The sequence below is a fragment of the Hemitrygon akajei genome, chromosome 16 (assembly GCF_048418815.1).
Source record: "Hemitrygon akajei chromosome 16, sHemAka1.3, whole genome shotgun sequence".
NCBI classification, from domain to species: domain Eukaryota; kingdom Metazoa; phylum Chordata; class Chondrichthyes; order Myliobatiformes; family Dasyatidae; genus Hemitrygon; species Hemitrygon akajei.
In genome coordinates, this window is record NC_133139.1 from 37,895,552 (window position 1) to 37,922,914 (window position 27,363).

Below are 27,363 nucleotides of genomic sequence, written 5' to 3' on the forward strand. Positions count from 1 at the left end.
TGTTATCCTCTTTCAAAGGAAACTGACTGCAGCAATGAGAGATTGAAAATGTCTTTGAACTCCCCAACCAGTTGGTTGGCACAGGTTTTCAGAGCACTTACCACACTCGCCATTGGGACCTATCGCCTAGTGTTGGCGCATGGCCAAGTGGTTAAGGTGTTCGTCTAGTTATCTGAAGATTGCTAGTTGCGTGTGTGTCTTTGAGCAAGGCACTTAACCACACATTGCTCTGCGACGACACTGGTGCCCAGCTGTATGGGTCCTAATGCCCTTCCTTTGGACAACATTGGTGGCGTGGAGAGGAGAGACTTGCAGTCTTCCATTAAAAAAACCTTGCCCAGGCTTGCACCCTGTAAACTTTCTAAGGTGCAAATCCATGGTCTATCGAGACTAACGGAGGCCTACACGCACATCGCCTTGCAAGGGTTCACCTTCTTGAAATACAGCCCGACGCTGACCTCCGAGACAGAGATCACAGGGTCACCGGATGCTACAGACTATTCTCCCCCAAAGACTCACAAAGAGCATTCTGTACCACGGAGAGCATTCTGACCGGTTGTATCACTGTCTGACACGGAGAGGCCAATGCACAGGATCAAAACAAGCTGCAGTAGGGGGTTGTAAACTCAGCCAGCTTCATCATGGGCACTAGCCTCCCTATCAAAGGAAGATATCTTCAAAAGATGATGCCTCAAAAAGGCGGCATCCATCATGAAGGATTCCACTCGTCACCCGGGAGAAGCCCGCTTCTCAACTGCATTCAAAGAGAAGGTGCAGGAGCCTGAAGGGACACATTCGACGTTTTAAGAACAGCTTTTCTCCCTCCACCATCAGATTTCTGAACAGTTCATCAATACTACCTCACTACTTTTACTCTTTTGGACCACTTATTACGCACACGCACATATTTATATGTATATAGTCTTATTTTACTTCGTAGTCTATTTATGTATTGCACTGTTCCGCTGCCACAAAACTAATTTCATTTGTCAGCAATAATAAACCTGATTTTGACAGTGACCAACGTTCACTTCCTGTCACCACAGCCAAATACATTGGCATAATATCAGAACAACTCCAGTGTTGCAAGTTTCTGACTTCAAAGTCATGATGAATGAGTCAAATGGCTTTCCAATCGCATCTTGTGACCGAACAGTATATTTGCTACGTGCCGAGTTCCTTCGTCCGCTCTTCCGCAGCGCCATCAAACTCTTCCAGCCTAACTCAATGACTGACTCAGAGGATTCGCATTGGTCAGTGGCACTGTCAATTATTGAGCGGGCCCCACCCGGATAACGTCATCTCAGGTTCTTAAAACCCTTTGCCCCCAGACCTGGAACTATATTCTGGAGCTTACAAAGAGTCGAGTGTGTGGTTTTGAGACAGTTGGTAAGTGTAGGCACGGCTTATTTATTTCAGGTATTTTCTCTTGTAGGTTACACGTTTGCCTTTGTTCAAAAATGTTGAAAGTAACTTTTAAGATAACACGAATCGTAATTTTTCGATTACTTTATCGTAGTTACTCTCGATAGTTAGAAACTTTTGTGGAAGTCTTAACTCTCGAGATTATAAACTTTCCCTGTGAGAGCTGTTTGTGATTCTGAGCCGGGGAAAGACTGCCTTATTCGATCTTGGTTTCTGTTCATTAGATTCAGAAGATTTTCGCTATGGCGTCAGAAGTGGATAGAAACGTTGAACTTGCCAACAATGGCGAGCACCAGGACGACGGGGAACAGCAGGTACCCTTAAGTAGTTATTGCCCCTCAACTCCGACTAAACGTGAGCACTGCAGTGTATTGGGCAATTTTACCCCGCCCTTGTGCAAGACGACGATGATTTCAGCACGAATTCGGGGTCAATAGTCATGGGAGTGCTTTCGGTTCTGCTGGAAATTGTTGCTCTCTGACTCAGTCGGCATGTGGTGCGACTTTTGACCTACTACTTTAATTTGTAATTGCCACTGCTTGATAAACGTTACAAAATTTGCGTAGATTACAGTGTAATTGGGGGGGGGGGGAACTTCTTGGCTCTTTATTTGACTTTTTATCTTTATTCAATTATTTGATAATTTGGAATTATTTTCTTGCTATCTAGGGATATTTTAAAAATCTTATTGCTGTCTATATTGCGATCTACCTTGTTAAAATTGCATTTTAATGTGGTTCAAGTCTGTGTTGCAATTCTTCAAAATGGCTACTTTCCTTTTTGAGAACATTGAGGCTAAAATCCAGCTGAAGGCTGTTCCACAACCTAAAGAGCATACTGATGAGGATTCGAGGGCCATTCTTTTGGAGATTATTGTACATTTGTAATTGTTGAGACAGTTTGTTTCTGGATAAAATTTGTATCCTGAATTAAATCTTGTGGATACTCCAAAGCCCTTTTGTCTTGGGTTCAAACCCACAAACCTTGGAACTTGTCCTTTAAACATTACTCTTTGTAGTTTGCATTGCATCTGTTCAGAAGTGTGGTTGAAGTAGTTGCATGTCCTGTGATTGCTTTGCCTGGAAATAAATCCCACTGTGTCTCTGCCAATGTCAGATATAACCATATAACAATTACAGCCCGTAACCCTCCATTCCTTTCCTGTCCATATACCAATCCAATTTTACTTTAAATGACAATACCGAACCTGCCTCTACCACTTCTACTGGAAGCTCATTCCACACAGCTACCACTCTCTGAGTAAAGAAATTCCCGTCGTGTTACCCTTAAACTTTTGCCCCCAACTCTCAAATCATGTCCTTTTGTTTGAATCTCCCCTACTCTCAATGGAAAAAGCCTATCCACGTCAACTCGATCTATCCCCCTCATTATTTTAAATACCTCTATCAAGTCCCCCCTCAACCTTCTACGCTCCAAAGAATAAAGACCTAACTTGTTCAACCTTTCCCTGTAACTTAGGTGCTGAAACCCAGGTAACATTCTAGTAAATCTTCTCTGTACTCTCTCTATTTTGTTGACATCTTTCCTATAATTCGGTGACCAGGACTGTACACGATACTCCAAATTCGGCCTTACCAATGCCTTGTACAATTTTAACATTACATCCCAACTCCTATACTCAATGCTCTGATTTATAAAGGCCAGCAAACCAAAAGCTTTCTTCACCACCCTATCCACATGAGATTCCACCTTCAGGGAACTATGCACTATTATTCCTAGATCACTCTGTTCTACTGCATTCCTCAATGCCCTACCATTTACCATGTATGTCGTATTTGGATTATTCCTACCAAAATGTAGCACCTCACACTTATCAGCATTAAACTCCATCTGCCATCGCTCAGCCCACTCTGCTAACTGGCCTAAATCTCTCTGCAAGCTTTGAAAACCTACTTCATTATCCACAACGCCATCTACCTTAGTATCGTGCTGAGTCTTGATGATTTTTAAGGTCTTGGAGAATAGTGTGTGGGTTTTGGTTGAGGATCAGCAACACCAAGATTTACTGGAAATGAATCCAACAGTAACTAGGAACATTGGCTTGAGGATAACTTTATTACATAGAGCTGTGGAGTGAAATTAATTTGATGTTTCAGTGGAAGTGCAGTAACACTGCAATAATCCACTTTTGGGAATCGTGATGGTTTGGAATCAGGCTTGCCAAGAAATGTTTGTTGTGCTCCTTTTTGAATTCACCTTCTGATATTTATCATCTGTAACATCTAAATTGAATTTAATTTTTGTAATAACACCCAAGAGTCCAGCAAATCTACAAGTCCAGCATCATAAATTGTAATTGTGTTAGTTGATAAGCTTTAATGTAATCTAGTCCATAGAAATACAAACTTGATTAAAAATCTACATTCCATATGAAAGGCAAGAAGTGATATATAAGACATAGGGATAGGAACAGGTTCAGAGTGAGGAATTGATGGAAGTTGTGGGCTAGAGAAGTTAATAGGACTTGCCTGCATCCCTGTGCTTTGGAAGATGTTGCTGTTGAGATGAATTCTGGTGTGTATACATAACTCCATCTTTTGTTAAGGGAGTAGAAGGTATCTTCAGACCAGTTAACCCAATGCAAGCGGAGATGTTCCTAACTTCCAAAGAAAGTGTACATAGCGGGTTTTGACATTAGCATGCATTGTATAACAAATAATAGCTTTGAGGTTGTAACCAGCAGAGTAGAAGGAATCCAGACAATGTACAATGTTGGGATTTTCCAAAAATTTTGGGTGCAAATGGTCATTTGCATATGTTGTTTTGTGAGGTTGGGAATGTAACAGTTGCCCTAATAATGGATTCTAATATGGAATGAGAATGACTTTCAAAATGGTAGGAGTTAATACAGTCACTTGCTGTAGGAATTGGTGCCAGGAACTCAGCTGTTCTTAAGAGGATGTACAAGTTTGCTGGTACCAAGCTAGATGACTGTGGGTGTCATGTGGAATCTTTGAGGATATGGGCAAAGACTTGGCAGTTGAATTTGATCTGGTTCTTTGATCCAAGGATATAACTGAGCAGAGAGGTTACCACAAATGTTGATTCTTTGTGTGGAAATTCTCCCAAAGTAACAGCTTGCACCCATATTGTGAAGTTTAGATTGAGGTGATGTTACTTCAGTATATACAGTGATTCCTTTGTGCTGTCCAGAACCAAAAGTCAATGAGCTTAGCCAATCAATCATCTATAGGTTATCGAGTGCTTTGAGTTTTGTTTTCTGTGCATATTCAAATGTTTTACTTTCTGTCTGGACAAGAGGGACTTTTAAGAGACCCTAGAATGAAAGGAGATCGGAGGGATATATGGAAGAGAAGGTTTGATCTTGGAGTAGGTTAAAGAGTCAGCTCAACAAAGGCCCAGTACTGTTTTATGTCAATCTGGATGGTGCTGATCTACCATAATGAATGACTGCACAAGGTCACAGAGCTGAATGGCCTACAATACTGTGCAAAAGTCTTGGCACTCTACCTAAAGCAAAATGTGTATAAAAATGTTATTTCTCTTCTGCATTAGTATGTCAGTATAAAAGAACAAATCTTAGATTTCCAAACATTCAGTTTCCAAAGTAATAAATGCTAGAGACTTTCTGTATTTCATTACAGAAAGTAACATATTAAATAATGGACCATTCTTCAAATTAAAAACTTGATTACTTTGTAGGCATCTAGCCCAGTGCATGACTAAACAAATAACAGGATGCTAATGATCAATATGTGAATGAAACTGAAACAGGAAGGTGTGTAGAAGGAATCAAGCTGGGTGAAGGGCAGCCAAACTAAAAGGTGAGGGTGTGGTAGATGTGACAGTTTAACCTGCAAATTGTCAGTTATTACACCGTGGCGAAAGGGAGCATAGCAATAAGATACAAGGTGGCCATCTGCATCAGCAAGGTCTCTTCAAAGCAGAAATTTTGTGGCAGAAGAGTTTCAAGATGTTATGTCCAAGCTCTGCTGAAGAAGCACAAAGAAACGGGCAAGGATAAGGACCAGAAACGCAGTGGTCGGCTACAGAAATTGAGTGTAACAGATGAGAGATACATCAAACTGACTCTCTTCAAATTTGGAAGAAGTCCAGCATTGCTATCGGTTCTGAACTCGTCAAAACCGCAGAACCCAAGTACACCCCACTACAGTCTGGAGAAGTCCTGTAAGAAGTGGTCTTCATGGAAGAGTTGCCACCAAAATGTCATTCCTGCGAAGTGGAAATAATGCCAAGAGACTCGCCTACGCACAAAACCACAATGATTGGGGTGAACAATGGCAGCAAGTGCCCTGGACTGACAAGTCATGTGAAATCTTTGGCTCAAACAGGAGGCAGTTTGTGCACAAAGAGCTGGAGATCGCTACGTGGTTAAGCGCCTGCAGCCAACAGTAAAGCACAGCAGAGGCTCCCTGCAAGTGCAGAGCTGCATTTCTGCAAATGGAGTTGGTAATCTGGACAGAATTAATGGAATCTTCAACACTGAGAAGTACAAGCAGATTCTCAACAATCACGCAATCCCATCAGGGAGGTTTCTGATCAGAATGAACTTCATTTTGCAGCAAGACAATGACCCCAAACTCATGACTGAGGTCGTAGCGAGCTATCTTCAGCAAAAAGAAGAACAAAGAGTTCTGCAGCAGATGGTAAGACCATGACAGGGCTCTGATCTCAACATCATCGAGGCTGTCTGAGATTTTCTGGAGAGAAGGGAGCAAACCAACGTCTGCAGAAGAACAGTGGCAAGTTCTCTAGATGCTTGGAACAACCTCCCAGCCAGTTTTTCTTATAAAACTGGATGGCAGTGTATTTAAGAGAATTAATGCAGTTTTAAAGGCAGTGGGTACTCACACCAAATATTGATTTAGTGTCTTACTGTTCACTGCTCTTTATAGGTTTTTTTTGCAGATTTTGAAATGTCAAATTATTTTTGAAAGCATTTTTGTTACAGATGTTTTTTTTAACATGAGCCCAAGACTTTTGTACAGTACTGTACTGTTATTTAACTTACTGGTAACATGAGCTGTGAGGTGGCAGACCTCTGTAGAATTTGTTTTGGGTTTGTGTCAATGGAATGAGTGTCATGATTTTGTGTTTTCAGAATGTGGTGAACAGGGTCACTAACCTGCCGCTTCTGAGCTCTGCCTATGATATGGTGTCGGCTGCATACAATAACACCAAGGAGAACCATCCATACGTCAAGACAGTCTGTGACGTTGCTGAACAGGGAGTGAAGGCCATCTCTGCTGTGGCTGCCAGTGGTGCCAAGCCCATTATGAACAAGCTGGAACCACAAAGTAAGGTTAACGTCTAGCAGAAACATGAAAGTCATTGTATTTTGATATGATTTATTGTTATAAAATGGTGGAGCAGACTTGTTGGGCCACATGGCCAACTTCTGCTTCTGTCTTGTGGTCTTGTTACCGCAGTTTACAGTCAGCTTTTTATGTGCTGTCACCGTGTTATCTTACTCTTGGTGACAGGACATCAAGACCTTATTGTGATGGAGCTCTTTTTTTTTTACCTCCATTTGGCCCCACTGAGTGAGGAAGTTACAAGGGCCTGAAGTAACCTCAGTTTCACTATCTGGTCTTAGTGAAGTACTTGTTAACTGGGCATCCATGCAAAGTGCAGACCATAAGAGTTAACCTGATGAGTGTTTGACTCTGGGCCTGTACTCACTGGAGTTTAGAAGAATGACGGGAGGGTAATGTCTCATTGAAAGGCCAATGTGGAGAAGATGATTCCAATAGTGGGGGAATCTAGGACCAGAGGGCACAGTCTCAGATTACAAGGATATTCCTTCAGAACAGATGTGGAGAAGTTTCTTTTTGTCAGTGGGTGGGGAATCTGTTCAATTCATTGCCACAGACAGCCGTGGAGGCCTAGTCATTGGGCATATTGGAAAGTAGTTGATAGGTTATTGATTAGTGAGGAGGTCAAAGGTAACAGGAGGAGGCAGCAGAATGGTCTTGAGAGGGGTGATAAATCAGCCATGATAGAATGATAGAGCAGACTCAATGGGCCAAGTGGCCTAACTCTGCTCCTATGCTTTCTGGTCTATTCATTGCTATATAAATATTGTGTTGCTCATTGTGCCCTAGACTCAGGAAATTTTGGTAACTCAAATGCATTCCTTAGACCACTGCTGGATGTGGACCTTAAAGATCAGCAGTTGCACTGCTCATTTGCCAATTTGAAAACTCAACTACTTGTCTTGTCATGGCAGCTGTACCTGGAAAAACAAGGTTGTTGCTGTGATTAGGTTGACTGCATTTGTTAGTAACTAACTGGACTGGTTCTCTTTTTTTCAGTTGCAGCAGCTAATGAATATGCCTGTATGGGCTTGGATAAGCTGGAAGAAAAGCTTCCAATCCTTCAGCAGTCCACACCCCAGGTGAGGAAAGACTATCCAGTGGGGTTTCAGAAGGATGCACGCAATAGCTTAGGGGGGCAAGTGCAAGCTAACAAAGTCTTAACATGCAAGAATTGAACAAGGGAAGAGTTCAATTCCTTGTTAGTGATAAAGTATGTTAAAGGCATTGTCTTTCAACACAATTCCTCTAGGCTATATTAACTGTTGCCTTAATGGTAATTATTGCCATTCAAGTATTATTCAGACCAACTAATTGGTGGAATTTTACAGATTAATTAATATTTTAGTAATGGCATAAATAATTCCTTCATCAGTTGCAACTGAGCACAAGTTTAAAATGTTCCATGTATTGGTTAAGTTCTCCGTGAAAAGCAGAAATTTTAGTTCCATGCAGAGCACCACTCTGACTCTTTGAAAGAAATGCAGGAGTCTTTGTTGGATACTGAATTGTTCTCTCTTTGCAGGTTGTTGCGGGTACCAAGGAGCTAGTTTCCTCCACTATTACAGGAGCTAAGGATGCTGTCTCCAACACAGTGACTGGTGTCGTTGACATGGCCAAGGGAGCTGTGCATAGCAGCATTGAGAAGACCAAGAATGTGGTAGCTGGAGGAGTAAACACTGTCATGACATCCAAAGTTGGCCAGATGGTGGCCACTGGTGTGGACAGCGCACTCAATAAATCGGAAGAGATGGTTGATCATTATCTTCCTTTAACTGAAGAAGAACTAGGTAAGAAGCTTTGCTGTATTGTCTAGGTTGCCTTCTGTACATTGGGAGGTAAAGTTTGATCCTGCATGGACTAATCACTCAATTTTCAGCCTTTGGCTTGCATTACCCTCTAAATTCAAGTTCTCAGTTGTCATTCTCTGACTGAATTTTGTTGCTTTTTGGTGTGCAGTGGACTGCACCAGTCCTGGATGTGATAACCTGAAATAATTCTGATTAAATCAGATGGAAAAGAAAAAAAATAACCATCAGGTACTATATGTATACTAGTTTATATGTATATGAACCTTCCTATTGCAATATCCATCCTTTTTTAATCTGCAAGATTACTATTATGCCTGCTATATTCACATCCAAATGGTAAGGGCCCTAATACTGATCTCTGTAGTACACCACAGGTAACCTGGTAAGAAAGGTAAAGCTTGTAATCAAAAACAACTTTACATTTCCAATTTTTGCGAACCTCTCTTAAATCCTGTGGACACCAACCTGTTGAACCAGTTTCCTATGTAGAACTTAGTGAAAACGAACCTCGAAGTCTAATCACAAACAAGAGCAAATCTGCAGATGCTGGAAATCCAAGCAACACACACAAAATACTGGAGGAAATCAGCAGGCCAGGCACCATCTATGGAAAAGAGTACAGTTGACATTTCAGACCCAGACCTTTCAGCAAGGCTGGAGGGAAAAAAAGACAGTCGAAGGGTCTCGGCCTGAAATGTGACCTTTTCCACAGATGGTGCCTGGCCTGCTGAGTTCCTCCAGCATTTTGAGTGTGTATGTTCTTTGAAGTCTAAGTTGGCTGTATTGACTATACTGTTTCACTTGAGTCTTCAATATTGACTCTATCACAAATGCCCTTCCTTCCTATACTGGATTGCTTATTTTTGCCTGGGACTTTACATGTAATGTAGATAGAAATTAGACTCTTGCAATTGAAAGAAAACATTTCAAAGAGTTCCCACAGTCATGCCTTCCACCTTCAGCTGGAAATTAACTCAAAAGTAAACTGCAGTTTCAACTATGAATGTGAAATAATGTAAATCTTTTGTGTTTCAGCAAAGTTGGCCACATCTACAGAAGGTTTTGAAGTGGCCCCAGTACAAGAGCAAAGTTACTATGTGCGCTTGGGATCTTTGTCTTCGAAAGTTCGGCACAGAGCATACCAGCACTCGACTGCTAAGATGCAGAAGGTCAGGCAAAGCAGCCAAGAAATCATCTCTCAGCTTCACAACACCATGGATCTGGTAAGAAAAATAATCTATTCCATTTCCTCATGGTGTCAAGCAACCATTATTCTGGCCTTGAGCATGTTGCTTCCTATCCCCAACTCCATCACCTTCCTCACCACTTTTAATTGCTTCAGTTGGCAACTTTTTGCTTTAAGTTAGCCTCATTTTAATTCTTTTACCTCTACCAAGCATGTGGCTATTCTGATAATGCATCTTAAAGTGCGGCAGAGTTACTCTAGTAACACCTGAAATTCCTACATTTTGCACAGACCAAGTAACATACTCTTTTAAGTATAAGAGACTCTGCAGATGCTGGCAATCTTGAGCAACAGACAAATTGCTGGATGAATTCAGCAAGTCGGACAGCTTCTGTGGAGGGAGTTGACAAATAGTTGACAATTGGGCAGAGATTCTTCTGATCCAGTCCTGACAAGGGGTCTCAGACTGAAACATCATCTGTATATTCCTCCTCCATAGATGTTGCCTGATTTGCAGAGTTCCTGCAGCATTGTGTGTGTGTGTTGCTCAAGTAATGTACTCTGAATGCTTAGTCATTTGGTTATGAAAATGACAGGATCAGTTCATTAAAACCTGCTTTCATTGTAAATTGTGGGATTATTGGTGTATTAGTCAGTCTAGGCTAGGTCCTGATGCTATAACTCTTTTCAGAGGTGGAGCCAGTGCAGCCAAGCCATTGAGAAGGTTGGATCAGCCATGATCCAGCTTAAACTTTTGTCCCAAAGTGGACTACCACTTTGGTCAACTCATTGGCATTTGGTTGGTATATCCAAGAAATTTTTGATGAAAGTTTGTGGAACCATTTTCTAGCAGAGTAATCTAGTGCAGTTAAGGAGCACCATTGTGAAGCTGGTTTAAATACTCTTTTTGCATCCCGTGCAATGGAGTGTTGGAATCACTAACATTTTAACTTTTAACATGCACATTTCTAGGTGAAGGGGGCTCAAGTTTCATGATGAGGATTTCAAACTTTGTTTTAAGACCAGTAATTGATTTTTTTTTTAGTTCTATAAATAAGTCTCATGGCAAATTTAATATTCCAGCTCTGTCCCTTCAAGTAGCAAAACATAGTCTACAAGCACCTGTAGGTCTTACGTCTGAAGAACTACCTAATAAAATTATGTCACAGCTCCTTGTTTTTTTTTGGGGGGGGGGAATGGGTGATTCATTCAGTATTTTATAACAAAAGTTTATTTGAATTAGATTGAATTAGCAAGAAAAGGGGTGGATTCAGCAAATCAGAAGCTCCATGATGTTCAGGCGAAACTGCATCAGGCCTGGGACGATTGGGTGAAAAATCAGCCAGAAGCTCAAGCGGCAGAACAAAATGCTCAGAAGCCAGAGGTAAGAAAATGTGAACAGCCCTGATTTCAATAAAAAGTCAAAAGGAGAGGATTCTGTACCTGTTCTGTGGTTAAGCCATCAAAATAATCAAGTGGGAAACGACCCTCGTAACTGAAAACCATTTGAGTTATTGCAGTGTTCAGATAAAAATCCCATCACTTCACAGATTTGTAACTTACACTTTTCTGTTCTCATGGAATATTCTAAATAACTGCAATAAATTCAGTGATTATTCCCTTACACCACATGTTCTGGTGGTGTATTTGTATTGTGCCATCAGACTTGACTTCATTGAATTGGTTAATGGACACTTGGAGCTATTTGCTGTTGTAAAGTTGTGGTTTCTTGTAGAAGTTTTGTTATTTGTATTTATTGATAATACCCATGAATATTTAGTATAGATTTCAGGTACAGCAGACAACTGCTGTGTCTCAGTGTATTGTTGTCTGGTGTCTAAATTTCCAACATGGCCTAGTGATTGATTCACACTTTTTTAAAAACAAGTTGGCTAGGCACCAGAGCAGAGCTTTGGTAGAGTTTAGTTTGAGGATTTACTCTGGAAATTTAAAAACTCCTTGGTGTCTTTCTTTGCAGCAACTGGAATCTCGTATGTTAACTATGACACGTGGTCTGACACAGCAGTTACAAACTACCTGCCTGACCTTGGTTTCAAACGTTCACGGTCTCCCTCAACATGTTCAAGAGAAAGTGCAACAGATCCGCAAAACAGCTGAAACCATCCACACCTCGTTTTCCTCTGCGAATTCCTTGGGGGATCTCTCTGGGCAGCTGTTGGCCCAAAGTCGAGAACAAATGGCAAAAATTCGGGAATCCATGGATGGGGTGATGGAATATGTGCTTCACAACACTCCCCTCAACTGGATGGTTGGTCCCTTTGCCCCGCAGCTAACTGAGAAACCTCAGTCATCATCTGAGGAGATGATTGCAATGGATGAAGTTAAAGAGTAACTTCACCTCTGAGTTCTACTTGTTTGATAGATAACTTGACCTGTGTTTAAACTTGTGTTAATTTTGGTATTCAAACTTTGACCTTGCTATTGGACTAAATTTGTTTTTCTAGTTTTGCACAATATTCCTCCAAACTACTTGGCCTCATCCAATTAATATCGTCGATAACATGAATTTTAACTTCTAATTCTCCCAGTGCAAGGTGAAATCTGTCCACACTTATTTTGGCTATACTAATATAAAACAATATTACAGATATGTGTGAACTTTTCAATAAATGAGAAGTGCCAGCAGATCCCATGGAAAATTGACACTCTAAAGCTTGAAGGATAGGATTGAGTTGGAAGTTCAGTGGAACATAACTTCAGACAAATGTATCAACTTTCAACATAATCTGGCTGGGGTATTCCTAGCACTTAATTCATTGCAACAATGCTGCAAAATGGATCTGCTGAATTTCCCAATACAATTTGAGAAATTCCTCTTGCAATATGTATCATTTGTGCAATACATTTTTGTGTCAGCCAGATAAGGGAGAATGTGCACTGACGTTGATCAGCTGCAGTTTTTCTACCTACCAGCCTAAAAGAAATGTTGAAATGTTTGAGAGGCAGCGGCATGAACAACTTAAAATGTTTGAGCACTATGCATAGGTGGAGGTGTTTGTTCTAAAATTTAACCTAGTCCTATTCGCAATGTATTTCTTGATTTTGAAATAGTATTGTTAAAGATGAGTTCCTCTTCAAAGGTGTGCAAAATAGAACAAAGGTTTAATTTGGAATAAATAAAATAAACAGGATGCCTGAATACTGAAGAATTTCACCAGCATTACTTACACTTTCACTTGCTGTCACTTTTCAGTTCTCCTGCAGTATAGCAGAATTTGGTTTGTTTTTAATTTCATATTGGGTGGGTGTGTCCAATGTTAAGATCTGTAAATGGAGCGAATACTATTGGTTAATTTTCAATAAAGGTTATAATTGGAATTGTCTTCAAATGAAAATTTACTTTCATTGTAGTGAAATTACTAAAATGCTAGTATTGGTCTTTGCAATGAGGTATGTTTACTCAAATGTACTACGTTAAGCAGTATAAATAAGGTACCAATCAACTCTTCAGTGAATGTATTTAATAATCAAAATTGTTTTGCTAGAATGTAGCTTTACCTAGCCCCAAGTTCAATGATCTAGATAAAACTTGCAGTGGTAGCAAAATTTGTATTTACTCAACCTGTTTATTTACTCAGTCAGTGTATGGAACTTCTGTGCTCCGTGGCATTAAATGTTTCTTCACAAACACTTTCTTGACATTCATCCAGTTTGCAAAGCCTATGCTAGCATTGGTGCATGGTGTCCTCAGTGAGCCAAGCTGGTGCCCATGCAATTAGGATACTGTATTTGAACATGAGCTCAGCCATTTCTGCTCAGCCAGTGTGAAATATATGCAAGTGATCCCATACTTAATAGAAAAATTCTCCCTCCCAAATCCAAGAACAGAAACCATGAGGTCTATGTTACTGCAGTCACCTGCATGAAATAGTTACTGTGTTAGTCTCCTAGTCAATCTTTGAGGAAGATCAATGCATAGGTGATATTTAACAAGGGCCACCATTTGTAAAAGCTGTTTTCTAAAAGATAAAATTTTAAAATATTTTATTGCCTGATTTTGCTCATGTCCAAAGTTTCTATGAAAGTGTACCTACCTTGTGTAATGCACTATGCAAAATAAAAACAATTGGGTCTTTTTGACATGAATTCCCTTTATAAATTTGCATATGCTCTCTCCAATCAGCTCTGATCGGTGATACTGGAAAGACTGTACAATTAAAACTAAATGCCAAGGCAATGGATGTTTGAAATGGGCTCATAATCCTCAGGATCTATTTCAAAGTCCCACAGTGAAGATGATAGATTTGTTAGTATTCTAGAGTTATGGGTTCTGTAAGAATCGGAATCAGGTTTACTGCCACAGGCACGTTGTGAAATTTGTCAATTTAACAGCAGCAATAAATAATATAGAAAGAAAAATTAATTACAGTATATGTATATTGAATAGATTAAAAATAGTGCAAAAACAAATGTTTAAAAAGTGAGGTAGTGGTCATGGGTTCAATGTCCATTTAGGAATCGTATGGCAGAGGGGAAGAAGCTGTCCCTGAGTCACTGAGCATATGCCTTCAGGCTTTCGTACCTCCTCCCTGTTGGTAACAACAAAAAGAGGGCATGCCCTGGGTGTTGGGGCACCTTAATAATGGGCATCACCTTTCTGAGGCAGAGCTCCTTGAAGATGTTTTGGATACTGCAGAGGCTAGTACCCAAGATGGAGCTGACTGATTTTACAACTTTCTGTAGCTTTTTTCAAGCCTATGCAGTAGCCATCACCACCCTTCTCCATTCTTCCCCCCCCCCCCCCTCCAAAACCATGCTAGACAGTGATGTCTCTCAGAATGCTCTCCATGGTACATCTGTAGAAGTTTTCCAGTGTTTTAGTTAACAGGACAAATCTCTTCAAACTCCTAATGAAATACAGCTGCTTCCTTGCCTTCTTCATAACTGCATTGATATGTTGGGACCAGGTTAGACTCTCAGAGATTTTCACACCCAGGAACTTAATTGCTCACTCTCCCCACTTCTGATCCCTCTGATTATTATTCCTGTTCCTTCATCTTGCTCTACAATCAAGACAAGCAGCTCTTGATTGTAGACTTAATCAGCTCTTTCATTTTACTGACACTGAGTGAAAAGTTGTTGCTGCTAATCCCACTCAACCAGCTCGTATATCTCACTCCTGTATGCCGTCTCATCTCCATCTGAGATTTTACCGACAACGGTTGTATCATCAGCAAATTTATAGATGGCATTTGAGCTATACCTAGCCACAGTTGTGGGTAGAGCAGTGGGCTAAGCACACACCCCTGAGGTGCACCAGTGTTGAGCGTCAGCGAGGCAGGGATGTTATCACCAATCCACAAAGATTGTGGTCGTCCAGTTAAGTTGAAGATTCAGTTGCAGCGGGATGTACGGAAGCCAGGTTTTGTAGCTTATCCATCAGAATTGTGGAATTGATAGTGTTAAATGCTGAGCTTTTGTCAACAGCATCATGGCATAAGTGTTTGTATTGTTTAGTGATCTAAGGCCCTGTGAAGAGGCTTTGAGTAGCACCTACCTTAGACCTATTGTGGTGATAGGCAAATTACAGTGGGTCCAGGCCCTTGCTGAGGCAGGAGTTCAGTCTAGTAATGACAAACCTCTCAAACCATTTCTTCACTGTAGACATGAGTGTTACTGGGCAATAGTCATTAAGGCAGCTCACACTGTACTTTTTAGGCACTGGTATAACTGTTTACTTTTTGAAGCAGGTGGGAACTTACAACTGTAGCAGTGAGAGGTTGAAAATATCCTTGAATACTCGTGCCAGTTGGTTGGCACAAGTTTTCAGAGCCTTACCAGGTTCTCCATCAGGGCCTGCCGCCCAGTGAGCATTCACGTCAACCTAACTGGCATCCAAGACAGAGGTCGCTGGGTGCAGCAGGGATCTTTGTTTGCTCCCTTTCAAAGCGGGCATGAAAGGCATTGAGCTTGTCTGGTAGTGAAGCATCACTGCCATTCACAATGTTGGGTTTTGCTTTGTAGGAAGTAATGACCTGCAAGCCCTACCAGAGTTGACATACATCCAATGTCTCTTCCAACCTCACTCGGCATTGTCCCTTCACACTTGAAATAGACCTCCACAAGTTAAGCCTGGTTTTCTGGCACAGACCTGGGTCACCAGACTTAAGTGCCAAAGATCTAGCCCTCAGCAGATTGATGAACCTCCTGGTTCATCCACGACTTTTGGTTTGGGAATGTACAGCAAGTTTTTGTAGGCACACACTTCATCCACACCAGTTTTGATGAAGTCAGTAACAACTGCAGCATACTCATCCAGATTTGAAGATGAATCCCTGAATACAGTCCAGTCCACAGATTCAAAGTAGTTCTGTTAACACTCCTGTGCTTCCCTTGTCCATACCATCTTGGTCCTCACTACAGGTGCTGCAGTCTTCAGTTTCTGCCTATATTCAGGGAGTAGAAGTACAGCCAGGTGATCAGACTCCCCAAAGGGAGGGCGTGGAATAGCATGGTAGGCATTCTTGATGGTGGTGTAACAGTGTGTTGCTCCGTCTGGTACTACAAGTGATTGGTTTTTGGTAATTATTTAGTGACTAAGTAATTATAGCTGGGGGTGGTAGTGGGGATAAGCTCCCACTGCCTGTTAAGTGCTCCCAATGGCATCCATCTCAAATAGCCCCTAACAACCAAATCTAGCTCCTGGCCTTTATATGTGGCTTAGCTACTAGGCCTGGCAGAACCGTTCCTATTGACAGACGGGGCAAAGGAGGGTGCCTTAAAACCAGTTGCTTCAGGCAGATGGGACTTGTCAGCCATGGTTGGCAGCTCACTAGGAGAAGGAAAACTCAGATCTCAAATCAATGCAGCCTTGCATCTGTAACCACTCATGGGGAAGGCTTCAGGACTAAATCTCGAGGAAAAATCCAGAGCTAGAGTCCCTACGTTGAGTTCAACATTGACTGACAAATCCTGTGACACCACTGGATTAAACTGTACCTGTCTCTGCCATTCCATTGGATTCATCAAATATGAGGAGAAGGGAAGACTGCAACATGGGCAACAGCTTGCTCTCCATATGCTCAAGCGTGCTTATCACATGGAGAGCGGGGACACAGATTCCATGCTCAGCCTTGACCAATATAGGTCCTCAATCTCAAATTCTGCACTTATGTAAATATAGCAAATATTAACTCTAACATGAACCAGGCTTCAGTTCTTATAAATGTAAATAAGTTCGGGGGTCTTGTAATTAACCTTCAGGTTTTTTTTGTCAAGTACAAGCAGTAAATTGAAGTTAAAGGCACAGGCTGCTCCACAGACTAAGGGATTGAATATGTGTGAGCCAAACTTTAAAACAATGGAGTTGTGTTAATAGGCTTGCATCAAACCAGGTAAGATGGCTGTTATTTGCGCCATTGTGGCAGATTGGCAGACCAACAATGTTGTCATTTAGCATATCAAAGATGGTTACAGGTATAGGTAATCAATAGCTTTTGTGTACTTATGCTAGATGTGTACTCAGAGACAACCCTGATAACATTCACTTTGGGTGTCTGGTTCTCTACCTTCAGAAGCTTTTAGATTTATTTGTGTCTAAAATAATAAATAGTGGGTAAGAGTAAACATTTCATGTTTCACGCCAAGACCCTTCATCAGGGCTTTGCTTTTCTATGCATGGTGGGTAGTGGGTATGCTGATGCTTTATGCTAGAATAAGTGGGGGGGGGGGAAATGTTGATGCTGCTTGCTACTGTTTGTGCATAGGAGGGGGCAGGAGGCTTTGGGGTTCTTATGTTTTTTTTCTGTCGTTCATTCTTTGGGGTTTTTCTGTTTCAAGAATGTCTGTGAAGAATAAGAATTTCAGATTGTATATTGTATACATTCTCTGATATTAAATGGAGCTATTGACTAACTATAGGGGAGTTAGAATAAGAAGGTGCGGGGGAGAGGAAGAAGTACAAGGTAGTGATAGGTGAAATGGAGAGGGGGTGTGAAGTAAAGAGCTGGGAAATTGTTTGGTGGAAGAGATAAAGGGCTGGAGAAGGGGGAACCTGATAGGAGAGGACAGAAGACCATGGAGGAAAGGGAAAAGAGAGGAGCACCAGAGGGAGGTGATGGGCAGGTAAAAAGATAAGGAGAGGGAAACAGGAATGGGGTTAGTGAGGGGGGGCAATTACCGGAAATTCGAGAAATTAATGTTCATTGCGTTACTTTGGAGGCTATCCAGAATGAATATAAGGTGTTGCTCCTCCAACTTGACTGTGGCCTCATCATGGCAGTAGACGAGATCATGGACTGGCATGTTGGAATGGGAGTATGAAGTAGAATTGAAATTGGAGGCCTCTGGGAGATCCCACTTTTAGTGGCGGGCAGAGCAAAAGTGCCCAACAAAGCAGTCTCCCAATCTACGTCGAGTCTTTTAGCATCTACAGATTTTCACAAGAATTAATTAGTCAGGGATCTGGGCAGACTGAAAGGTAAATGGGATGAGGCCTATCAGCCATGGGTATTACTGCTGTGGAGGATGACGAGGTTATTTGGGAAGCATTGGACCAGGGAGCTGAGAAGTGGGAAGGTACAGGAGGGGTTACACTCACTACTACCTGTCAGAATGACACCTATAGAGATCAGGCAATGGCAAGCTCAGAACCCGGAATATCCCAGCCAGCCACCCACACTCATCACCACCATCGACAAGCCCTTCAGCCCAGGGGAAAAGCAGGGAATACTATCTGAACTGCCTTCATTTTGAATTCTGTATTGAAATGGAGAATTTTGATGTAATGTAGAAGTTATTATTGAGATGACACTACACGGATTGGCCTAATCTCAAATAATAATGAGGCAGCCTACAGGGAAGAAGTCATCACCCTGACACAGTGGTGTCAAGAAAACAACCTTTACCTCAACAGTATGCACATTTTAGACTTGGGGATAACAGGAAGACCCACCAACTCCTCAACAGTTTTGTGAGCTGGGTAGGTAGATGAAAAGAGAGTTAAGCAGGACTATAAGGTGGCTCTAGCAGATGTAGCTGTTGTGAAGATGCAGGGATCTTGCTTGGTTTTCCACAGACCAGGGCACTTCATGAGGGACTGCCACCCTGTGGTTTCCCAGGCCACAGTGTCCTAACAGAGGAAGGAGACAGGAGAATCGTTAATGGTTTGTAACTCCAAAGGATAAAACTAATTTAAAGAAAAATATGAAGGGTCCAGAATGCGAATCTAACTTTGTTTTTTTACTTTAAGTGAGGAGTGCCTGTAGGACGTGGTGGTGCGATGACATAGGCCATTTACGTACTTTTACATATAATCCAAAATAAATTATTTAAATAAATGAAAAATGTTTAATTAACAATGTATTTACAAAATTACTCAAATATTACTGAAATATTAAATACACCCCACTCCACCCTGCTTAGTGATAAACTTCAATTCAATATATATTGCATCTCAACTTTAAACATACAGTACACTATATAATACAACTACTACATAGACATCCATAAGAACATAAGAGTAGAAATAAACCTTTAGGGAATCCTGCACAAGGACTCCCAAATCACTTTGCACCTCAGATTTTTGAATTTTCTCCCCATTTAGAAAATATTCTATGCTTTTATTCCTTCATAACCTTACATTTCCTTACTGTGTTTCATCTGCCACATCTTTGTCCATTCTCCTAATTTGTGTAAATTTGTCTGCAGACTCTGCTTCCTCAATGCTACCTGCCCCTCCACCTATCTTCTGCAAACTTGGCCACAAAGCCATCAATTCCGTCATCTCAATCATTGACATTAAATATAAAAGGAAGCAATCACAACACAGACACCTGCGGAACACCACTAGTCATCAGCAGCCAATCCAAATGGACCTTTTTATTCCAACTCTTTGCCTCCCACCAATCAGCCAATGCTCTAAGCATTCAAGTATTCTTCCTGTAATACCCTGGGCTCTTGTATTGTATAGCAGCCTCATGTGCAGCACCTTGTCAAAGGCCTTCTGAAAATATAAATACACAACATCTTCAAAGAATTCCAACAGACTTGTCAGGCAAGATTTTCCTTTAAGGAAACCATGCTGACTTCGTCCTACTTTGTCATATACCCCCAGGCATCCTGAAACATCATCCTTAACGATCAAGTCCAACATTACCCCCAACCACTGAGGCCAGGCTAACTGGCCTCTGATTTTCTTTCTTCTGCTTCTCTCCTTTCTTGCAGAATACAGCGATATTTGCAATTTTCCAATCCTCTGCAACCATGCCGGAATCTATTGATTCTTGAAAGATCATTATTAATGCCTCCACAATTTCTTCAGTACCATTTTTTGAACCCTGGTCTGTAGTCCACCAGGTCCACGTGACTTGTCTATCTTCAGACCTATCAGGTCCCAAGAACAATCTCCCTAGTAATAGCAACTGCACTCATTTCTGCCATTTCTTGAACTTCCATCATACTACTAGTGTCTTTCACAGTGAAGCTGATGCAAAATAATTCTTCAGTTCATCTGCCATTTCCTTGTCCCCCATTACTATCACTCCAGCATCATTTTTCAGTGGTCTATTATCTATTCTTGCCTCTATGTTATTCTTTATATATCTGAAAAAACTTTGGTGTCATTTTTGATATCATTGGCTAGCTTGCCTTCATATTTCATCTTCTCCCCCATTATGGTTTTTTTAGTTGTCTTCTGTTGGTTTAAAAAATCCCAATCCTCTAACTTCCCACTATTTTTTGCTCTATTATCTGATCTCCTGCTTTTATGCTGGCTTTGACTTCCCTTATCAGCCATGGTTGCATTATCCTGCCTTTAGAACGCTTGCTCTTATTTGGGATGCATCTATCCTGCATCTCCAAAATTGCTCCCACAAACTCCAGACATTGCTGCTCTGCCATTATCCCTACTAGTGTCCCCTTTCAATCAAATCTGACCAACTTCTTTCTCATGCCTCTGCAAATTGAAATTCCCAAAGACTAACATAACATTGCCTTTTTGATATGCTTTTGTTTTGTCTCATGCTGTAATTTGTAGACCACATCCTGGCTACTATTTGGAGACCTGTATATACTTCCCATCAGGGTCTCTGGCCACAAGGATTTTACATCTTCTGATCCTATGTCACTTCTTTCTAAAGATCTGATTTCATTTTTTACCAGCAGAAATACTCCTCTTCCTCTGCCTATCTGCCTGTCCTTTCGATAGATTGTGTAGCCTTGGATATTAAGCTCCCAACCACAATCGACTTTCATTAATGACTCCATAATACCTACAATGTCATACATGCCAATCTCTAACTACGCGACAAGATCATCTGCCTTATTTCGTACACTGTGTGCATTCAAATCTTCAGACCTGTATTTGTCACCCTTTTTACATTGCAACCCATCCCAGTGACAGCAATTTTGCCCTATCATCTGCCTATCCTTCCTGACAGTGCCACTACCTCTGCTGGTAAACCAACATCCCTATTCTCACCCTTCTCACTTAGGTTCCCATCCCTCTGCCAAATTAGTTTGAATCCTCCCTAAAAGCTCTAGCAAACCTGCCCACTAGGATATTGGTCTCCTTCAGGTTCAGGTATGGCCCGTTCCTTTTGTACACATCAAAAGAAATTCCAATGATCCATAAATCTGAAATAAAACCAGGCATTCCTATTCTTGCCCTCACTGATACTTTGCACTTGCAGCAATGCAGACACTGTTACCCCGGAGAATCTGCTTTTCAGCTTTCTACCTAGCTCTCTAAATTCTCTCTTTAGGACCTCCTTTCTTTTCCTTTCTATGTCATTGGTACCAATATGTACGAGATATCTGGCTGCTCACCCTCACCATTTAGAATTTTGTGGACATGATCTGAGATGTCTCTGACCCTGGCATCTGGGAGGCAACATACCACCTGGGTCTCTCCACAAACTCTCCCTATCTACTCCTCGAACTATGGAATCCCCTATCACTACTGCATTCCTCCTCCGCTTCTGAGCCACAGCTCCAGACTCAGTGCCAGAGACACAGTTGTAGCGATCCACCACCCCCCCCCCCACCCAATAGGTCAAACCACACCCCCCTCAACAGTATCGGAGGAGAAGAGCCACAGGGATACTCTGTTCCGGCTGCCTACTTCCCTTCGCTCCCCTGACAATCACCCATTCACCTTCCTCCTGCAACCTCCTGTCTATCATCTCCTCAGTCTCCCTTATGAGCCAAAGATCATTAGTTGTAGCTCCGGTTCTTTAACGCATTCCCTGAGGAGCTGCAGTTTGGGTGCGGATCACATTGTGAGTACAGTGTCTGACACCACTATTTCCTATGCCTTTTGGAAAGTCACCTCGCACTGCTTTGTCAAGTCAAGTCACTTTTTATTGTCATTTCAACCATAATTGCTGGTACAGTACATAGTAAAAACGAGACAACGTTTTTCAGGACCATGGTGTTACATGACACAATACAAAAACTAGACTGAACTACGTAAAAAACAACACAGAAAAAAAACCTACACTAGACTACAGACCTACCCATGACTGGATAAAGTGCACAAAAACAGTGCAGGCATTACAATAAATAATAAACAGGACAGTAGGTCAAGGTGTCAGTCCAGGCTTCGGGTATTGAGGAGTCTGATAGCTTGGGGGAAGAAACTGTTACACAGTCTGGTCGTGAGAGCCTGAACGCTTCGGTGCCTTTTCCCAGATGGCAGGAGGGAGAAGAGTTTGTATGAGGGTGCGTGGGGACCTTCATAATGCTGTTTGCTTTGCGGATGCAGCGTGTAGTGTAAATGTCCATAATGGTGGGAAGAGAGACCCTAATGATCTTCTCAGCTGATCTCACTATCCGCTGCAGGGTCTTGCAATCCGAGATGGTGCAATTTCCAAACCAGGCAGTGATGCAGCTGCTCGGGATGCTCTCAGTACAACCCCTGTAGAATGTGCATTGCCATTTCTCCCTGATCTGTAATAATGAGTTCAAAGAGTGGAGCCCAGTAGCCAGGTTGGCAGGAAACTGTTGACAAATCCTAAAAAAAGGACTGTAACTGTGACATTTCCTTTACAGACTGGGTCAATTTATCCCTACACCACTGTTCCAGGTTCAACACCGTCTGTCATCACCCCATAAGGGAGTCACATTGCTCGATCAATCAGAAATTCATAGGGGCTCAGACCCAGCATGCATTGTGGAGTTGCTCACAACCTCATCAGACATTAACCCATGTCTTTTACATCTCTGTTATAGATTGTTCAGTTCATCCTTTTTTTACCATTCCTGAGCTCTGAGTGTTGTAGGGTCATGGGATCATTGTCAAATTCCCAACAGCTTGCACATTTACTTCATCACCTTCCCCGTGAAATATGTTCCCTCATCCGAGTTCACCTGGGATAGAGTTTCCCTGAGAAGATTTCCTCAGTGAAAATCCATGCCACTGTGCTGGCATACAAACTCTTGTTGAAAAGCCTCTTCACACGGAGTGAAGTGATACACATCACACCAGACAGTAACTTCTCCCCCTGCTTTTTGACAGGGGTCCCATGAAGTCCACTTCATGATTTCCCTCAGCCATGACTGGTTTGCCAACTGTATCCTTATGCCCTTGCTGGGGTAATGCTGGGCACAAATGTCACAACACTAAAGAATTTCTCAACGTCTCTGCCCATCCCTGCCCACCACCTGCCTACCTGAGGGTCATGATCATGCTGTAATGCATTGGCCCATGATATGACTTTGGCAGTATCTGCCTAATACATGGGTGGGGCTGCCCTGCCTCGCCACGAGTCCAGCTCCGATCTGGTTCCTCCTTTGCTCCCTCTCTCAGAATCAGGATCAGGTTTAATATCATTGGCATGAAATTTGTTGACTTTGCAGCTGCAGTACAATGCAATACATAATAATTTTAAAGATGGATTACTATATATATATATAAAATAGTTAAATAAGGAGTGCAAAAAGGGAAATTAAAAAAGTAGTGAGGTAGAGTTCATGGGCTCAGTGTCCATTCAGAAATCAGATGGCAGAGGGAAAGAAGCTGTTCTTGAATTGTTGAGTGTGTGTCTTCACATTTCTGTACCTCCTTCCTGATGGTAGCAATGAGAAGAAGGCATGATCTGGGTGATGGGGGTGCTTAAAGATGGACGCTGCCATTTTGAAGCAATGCTCCTTGAGTTTGTCCTGGATACTATTGAGACTAGTACCCATGATGGAACCGACTAAGATTACAACTCTCTGCAGCTTACTTCGACCTTGTGCAGTAGCACCCACCCCCCCACCTCCAACTCCTCCACTCCGCATACCAGATGATGATGAAGCCAGTTAGAATGCTCTCCATAGTACATCTGGCGAAATTTGCAAGTGTCTTACATGACAAACCAAATCTCCTCAAACTCCTAATGAAATTTAGCCACGGTCGTGTTTTCTTTGTAACTGCATCAATATGTTGAGTCCAAGTTAGATCCTCAGAGATATTGACACCCAGGAACTTGAAACTGCTCACTCTCTCCACTTCTGATCCCTCTATGGGGTCTGGTGTGTGTTCCCTTTTCTTACCCTTTTTGAAGTCCACAATTGATCTTACTGTTGTTGAGTGCAAGGTTGTTGCGGTGACACCACTCAACTGGCCAGTATATCTCACTCCTGTACGCCCTCTCATCAGCATCTGAAATTCTGCCAACAATGGTTGTATCATCAGCAAATTTATAGATGGTGTTTGCCACACAGTCATGGGTGTAGAAAGAGTAGAGCAGTGGGCTAAGCACCCACCCCTAAGGTGAGCCAGTGTTGGTTGTCAGCAAAGTGGAGATGCTATTACCGATCCACACAGATTGTGGTCTTCCAGTTAGGAAGTCAAGGATCCAGTTGCAGAGGAAGATATAGAGGCCCATGTTCTGAAGTTTTTCGATCAGAACTGTGGGAAAGATTGATTTAAACACTGAGCTATAGTCAATAAACAGCATCCTGACAGAGATGTTTGTATTGTCCAGGTGATCCAAGGTGCATGAAGAGCCAAGAGATTATGTCCAATGGAGACGTATTGTGGCAATAGGCAAATTGCAATGGGTCCAGGTAGGAGTTACTTTCAGCCGTAACCAATCTCTCAAACTACTTCATCATCATAGATGTGAGTGCCACAGGACAACAGTTGTTAAGCCACTTCAACCTGCTCTTCTTGGAAACTGGTATAATTGTTGCCTTTTTGAAGCAGGTGGGAACTTCTGACTGTACCAATGAGAGACTGAAAATGTTTTTGAACGTCTCGGCTAGATATTTGGAACAGGTTTTCGGAGCCTTTCTAGGTACTCCATTGGGCCTGTTGCCTTGTGAGAATAAACCCTCTTGAAAGGCAGCCCGACATCAGTCTCCGAGACAGAGATCACAGGGTCAAAGGGTGTTGCAGGTATCCTCACAGCCGTAGTACTATTCTTCCTTTGAAAGTGAGGAGAAAAGGCATTAAGTTCATGTGGCAATGAAACATCATAAGACCATAAGACAAAGGAGCAGAATAGGCCATTTGGCCCATCAAGTCTGCTTCACCTTTCAATCATGGCTGATACTTTTTTCCCTCCTCAGACCTACTCCCTGGCCTCCTCCCCATAATCTTTGATGTTGTGACCAGTCAAGAACCTTTAAATACACCCATTGAGCTGGCCTCCACAACTGCTGATGGTAATATTCTGGCTTCCACCTTCTGGCTAAAGAAATGTCTCTGCATTTCTGTTTTAAATGGACACTCCTCTATCCTGAGGCTGTGCTCTCTTTTCCTAAACTCCTCCACCATGGGGGACATCCTTTCCACATCTACTCTGTCTAGGCCTTACAACATTCGAAACATTTCAATGAGAACCCCTGTTGTGATGGAAAATAACTGGTTCTTTGAGTCTCAACAGTAGAGGCCTGGACACACACAGTTTTAATAATAAGGAATTTATTTACAAGGGGAAGTCGGGTCAACACAAGCAACTACAATATTCTAACAAAAAACACTTAGGGTTAGCACGTGTGAGGAAGGTTGGGTCGGCTGTACAATACACAGAAAGCGGTGTGGGGACAGGGTACAGTTACATATACAAAGAACAAGGGAAAAGCACTATGACAGCTATCCCCCTTGACCTTGGATAGCTGCGGCTCCCTTACCAGGACAAACGATAGACCTTCCCAAACATAAATCAATGCACTTACCTTCCTGAGGTGGTCTGTAAGAGAGAGCAAGCCAGGCACTTGTCTCACCTTTTATAGCATGGGGCTGGGCGAGATAATCCAATTAAAGTGACCAATAATTTAGGTGTACATTGATTAGTTGGGAGGGACCAAATGTTGATTGGCGTGTGGTATGTCCTCCAACCAGCCAGGTGGCAGTGCGTCTGTCACGTGGCCGGTATCTCTGGATACAACCCCTCTATGCCAGCAAGTACAGACCCAGATCAAGTGTTCCACATATGATAACCCTTTCATTCCCGGAGCCATCCTTGGAAAATTCTCTGAACCTTCTCCAATGCCAGCACATCTTTTCTTAGATAAGGACCCAAAACTGTTCACAATACTTAAGGTGAGGCCTCACCAGTGCCTTATAAAGCCTCAGCATCACATTCCTGCTCTTGTATTTTAGACCTCCTGAAATGAATGCTAACATTGCATTTGTTAGCAATAGTCAAACTTTTCATTTCTTCTACCAAAGTAGAATGACCATGCATTCACTAACTTGTATTTCATTTGCCGCTTTCTTGCCCATTCTCTTAATCTAGGTTCCTCTGCAGCCTACCTGTTTCCTCAACACTACCTGCCCCTCCACGAATCTTCATATCATCTTCAAACTTGGCAACAAAGCCATCTATTTCATCATCTAAATCATTGATGTACTGCGTAAAACAAAGCAGTCCCAACACTGACCCCTGCAGAACACCATTAGTCACTGGCAGCCAACCAGAAAGGATCCTTTTGTTCCCACTCACTGTCTCCTACCAATCAGCCAATGCTCTAACCAAGCTAGTAACTTTCCTGTAAAGTCCAAATATACAACATCCACTGCATCCTCTTTACTAATCCCACTTGTAATGTCCTCAAAGAATTCCAACAGGTTCGTCAGGCAACATTTTCCCTTATGAAACCCATGCTGACTTTGTGCTATCTTGTCCTGTGTCACCAAGTACTCCATAACTTCATTGTTAAAAATTGACTCCAACATCTTCCCAAACACTGAGGTCAGGCTAACAGGTCCATAACTTCCTTTCTGCTGCCTCTCTCCTTTCTTAAAGGGTGGTGTGATATTTGCAATTTTCCAGTCCTTAGTAACCATGCCTGAGTCCAATGATTCTTGAAAGATCATTGCTAATGCCTCCACAATCTCTACCACTATCTCTTTCAGAACCCTAGGGTACAGATCATCTGATTTGGGTGACTTATGCACCTTTAGGACTTTCTGAGCACCTTCTCCCCTGTAAAGTAACTGCACTCACTTCTCTTCCTTCACACCTTTCAGCACCTGGAACATTGCTGATGTCTTCCATAGTAAAGACTAATGCAAAATACTCATTTAGTTCATCTGCCATCTCCTTGTTCCCCCATTATTATTTCTCTGGCCTCATTTTCTAATGGTTCAATATCCACTCTCAACTCTCTTTTATTTTTATATACTGAAAAAGGGTTTGTCTATCCACCATGATTATGTTTGCTAGCTTGC

At 42.0% G+C, this 27,363-nt stretch overlaps 1 protein-coding gene across 1 annotated transcript; it reads left to right on the plus strand.

Moving 5' to 3' along the window:
* The first annotated feature begins 1,235 nt into the window (after nt 1-1,235).
* LOC140739983 (perilipin-2-like) lies at nt 1,236-13,079 on the plus strand. Its single transcript, XM_073068721.1, has 8 exons — nt 1,236-1,389; nt 1,650-1,739; nt 6,530-6,725; nt 7,743-7,825; nt 8,269-8,533; nt 9,590-9,777; nt 10,984-11,124; nt 11,719-13,079. Exons 2-8 carry the CDS (start codon nt 1,668-1,670, stop codon nt 12,091-12,093), a joined length of 1,320 nt encoding a protein of 439 aa, XP_072924822.1. The 5' UTR covers nt 1,236-1,389; nt 1,650-1,667; the 3' UTR covers nt 12,094-13,079.
* The last annotated feature ends 14,284 nt before the right edge of the window (nt 13,080-27,363 follow it).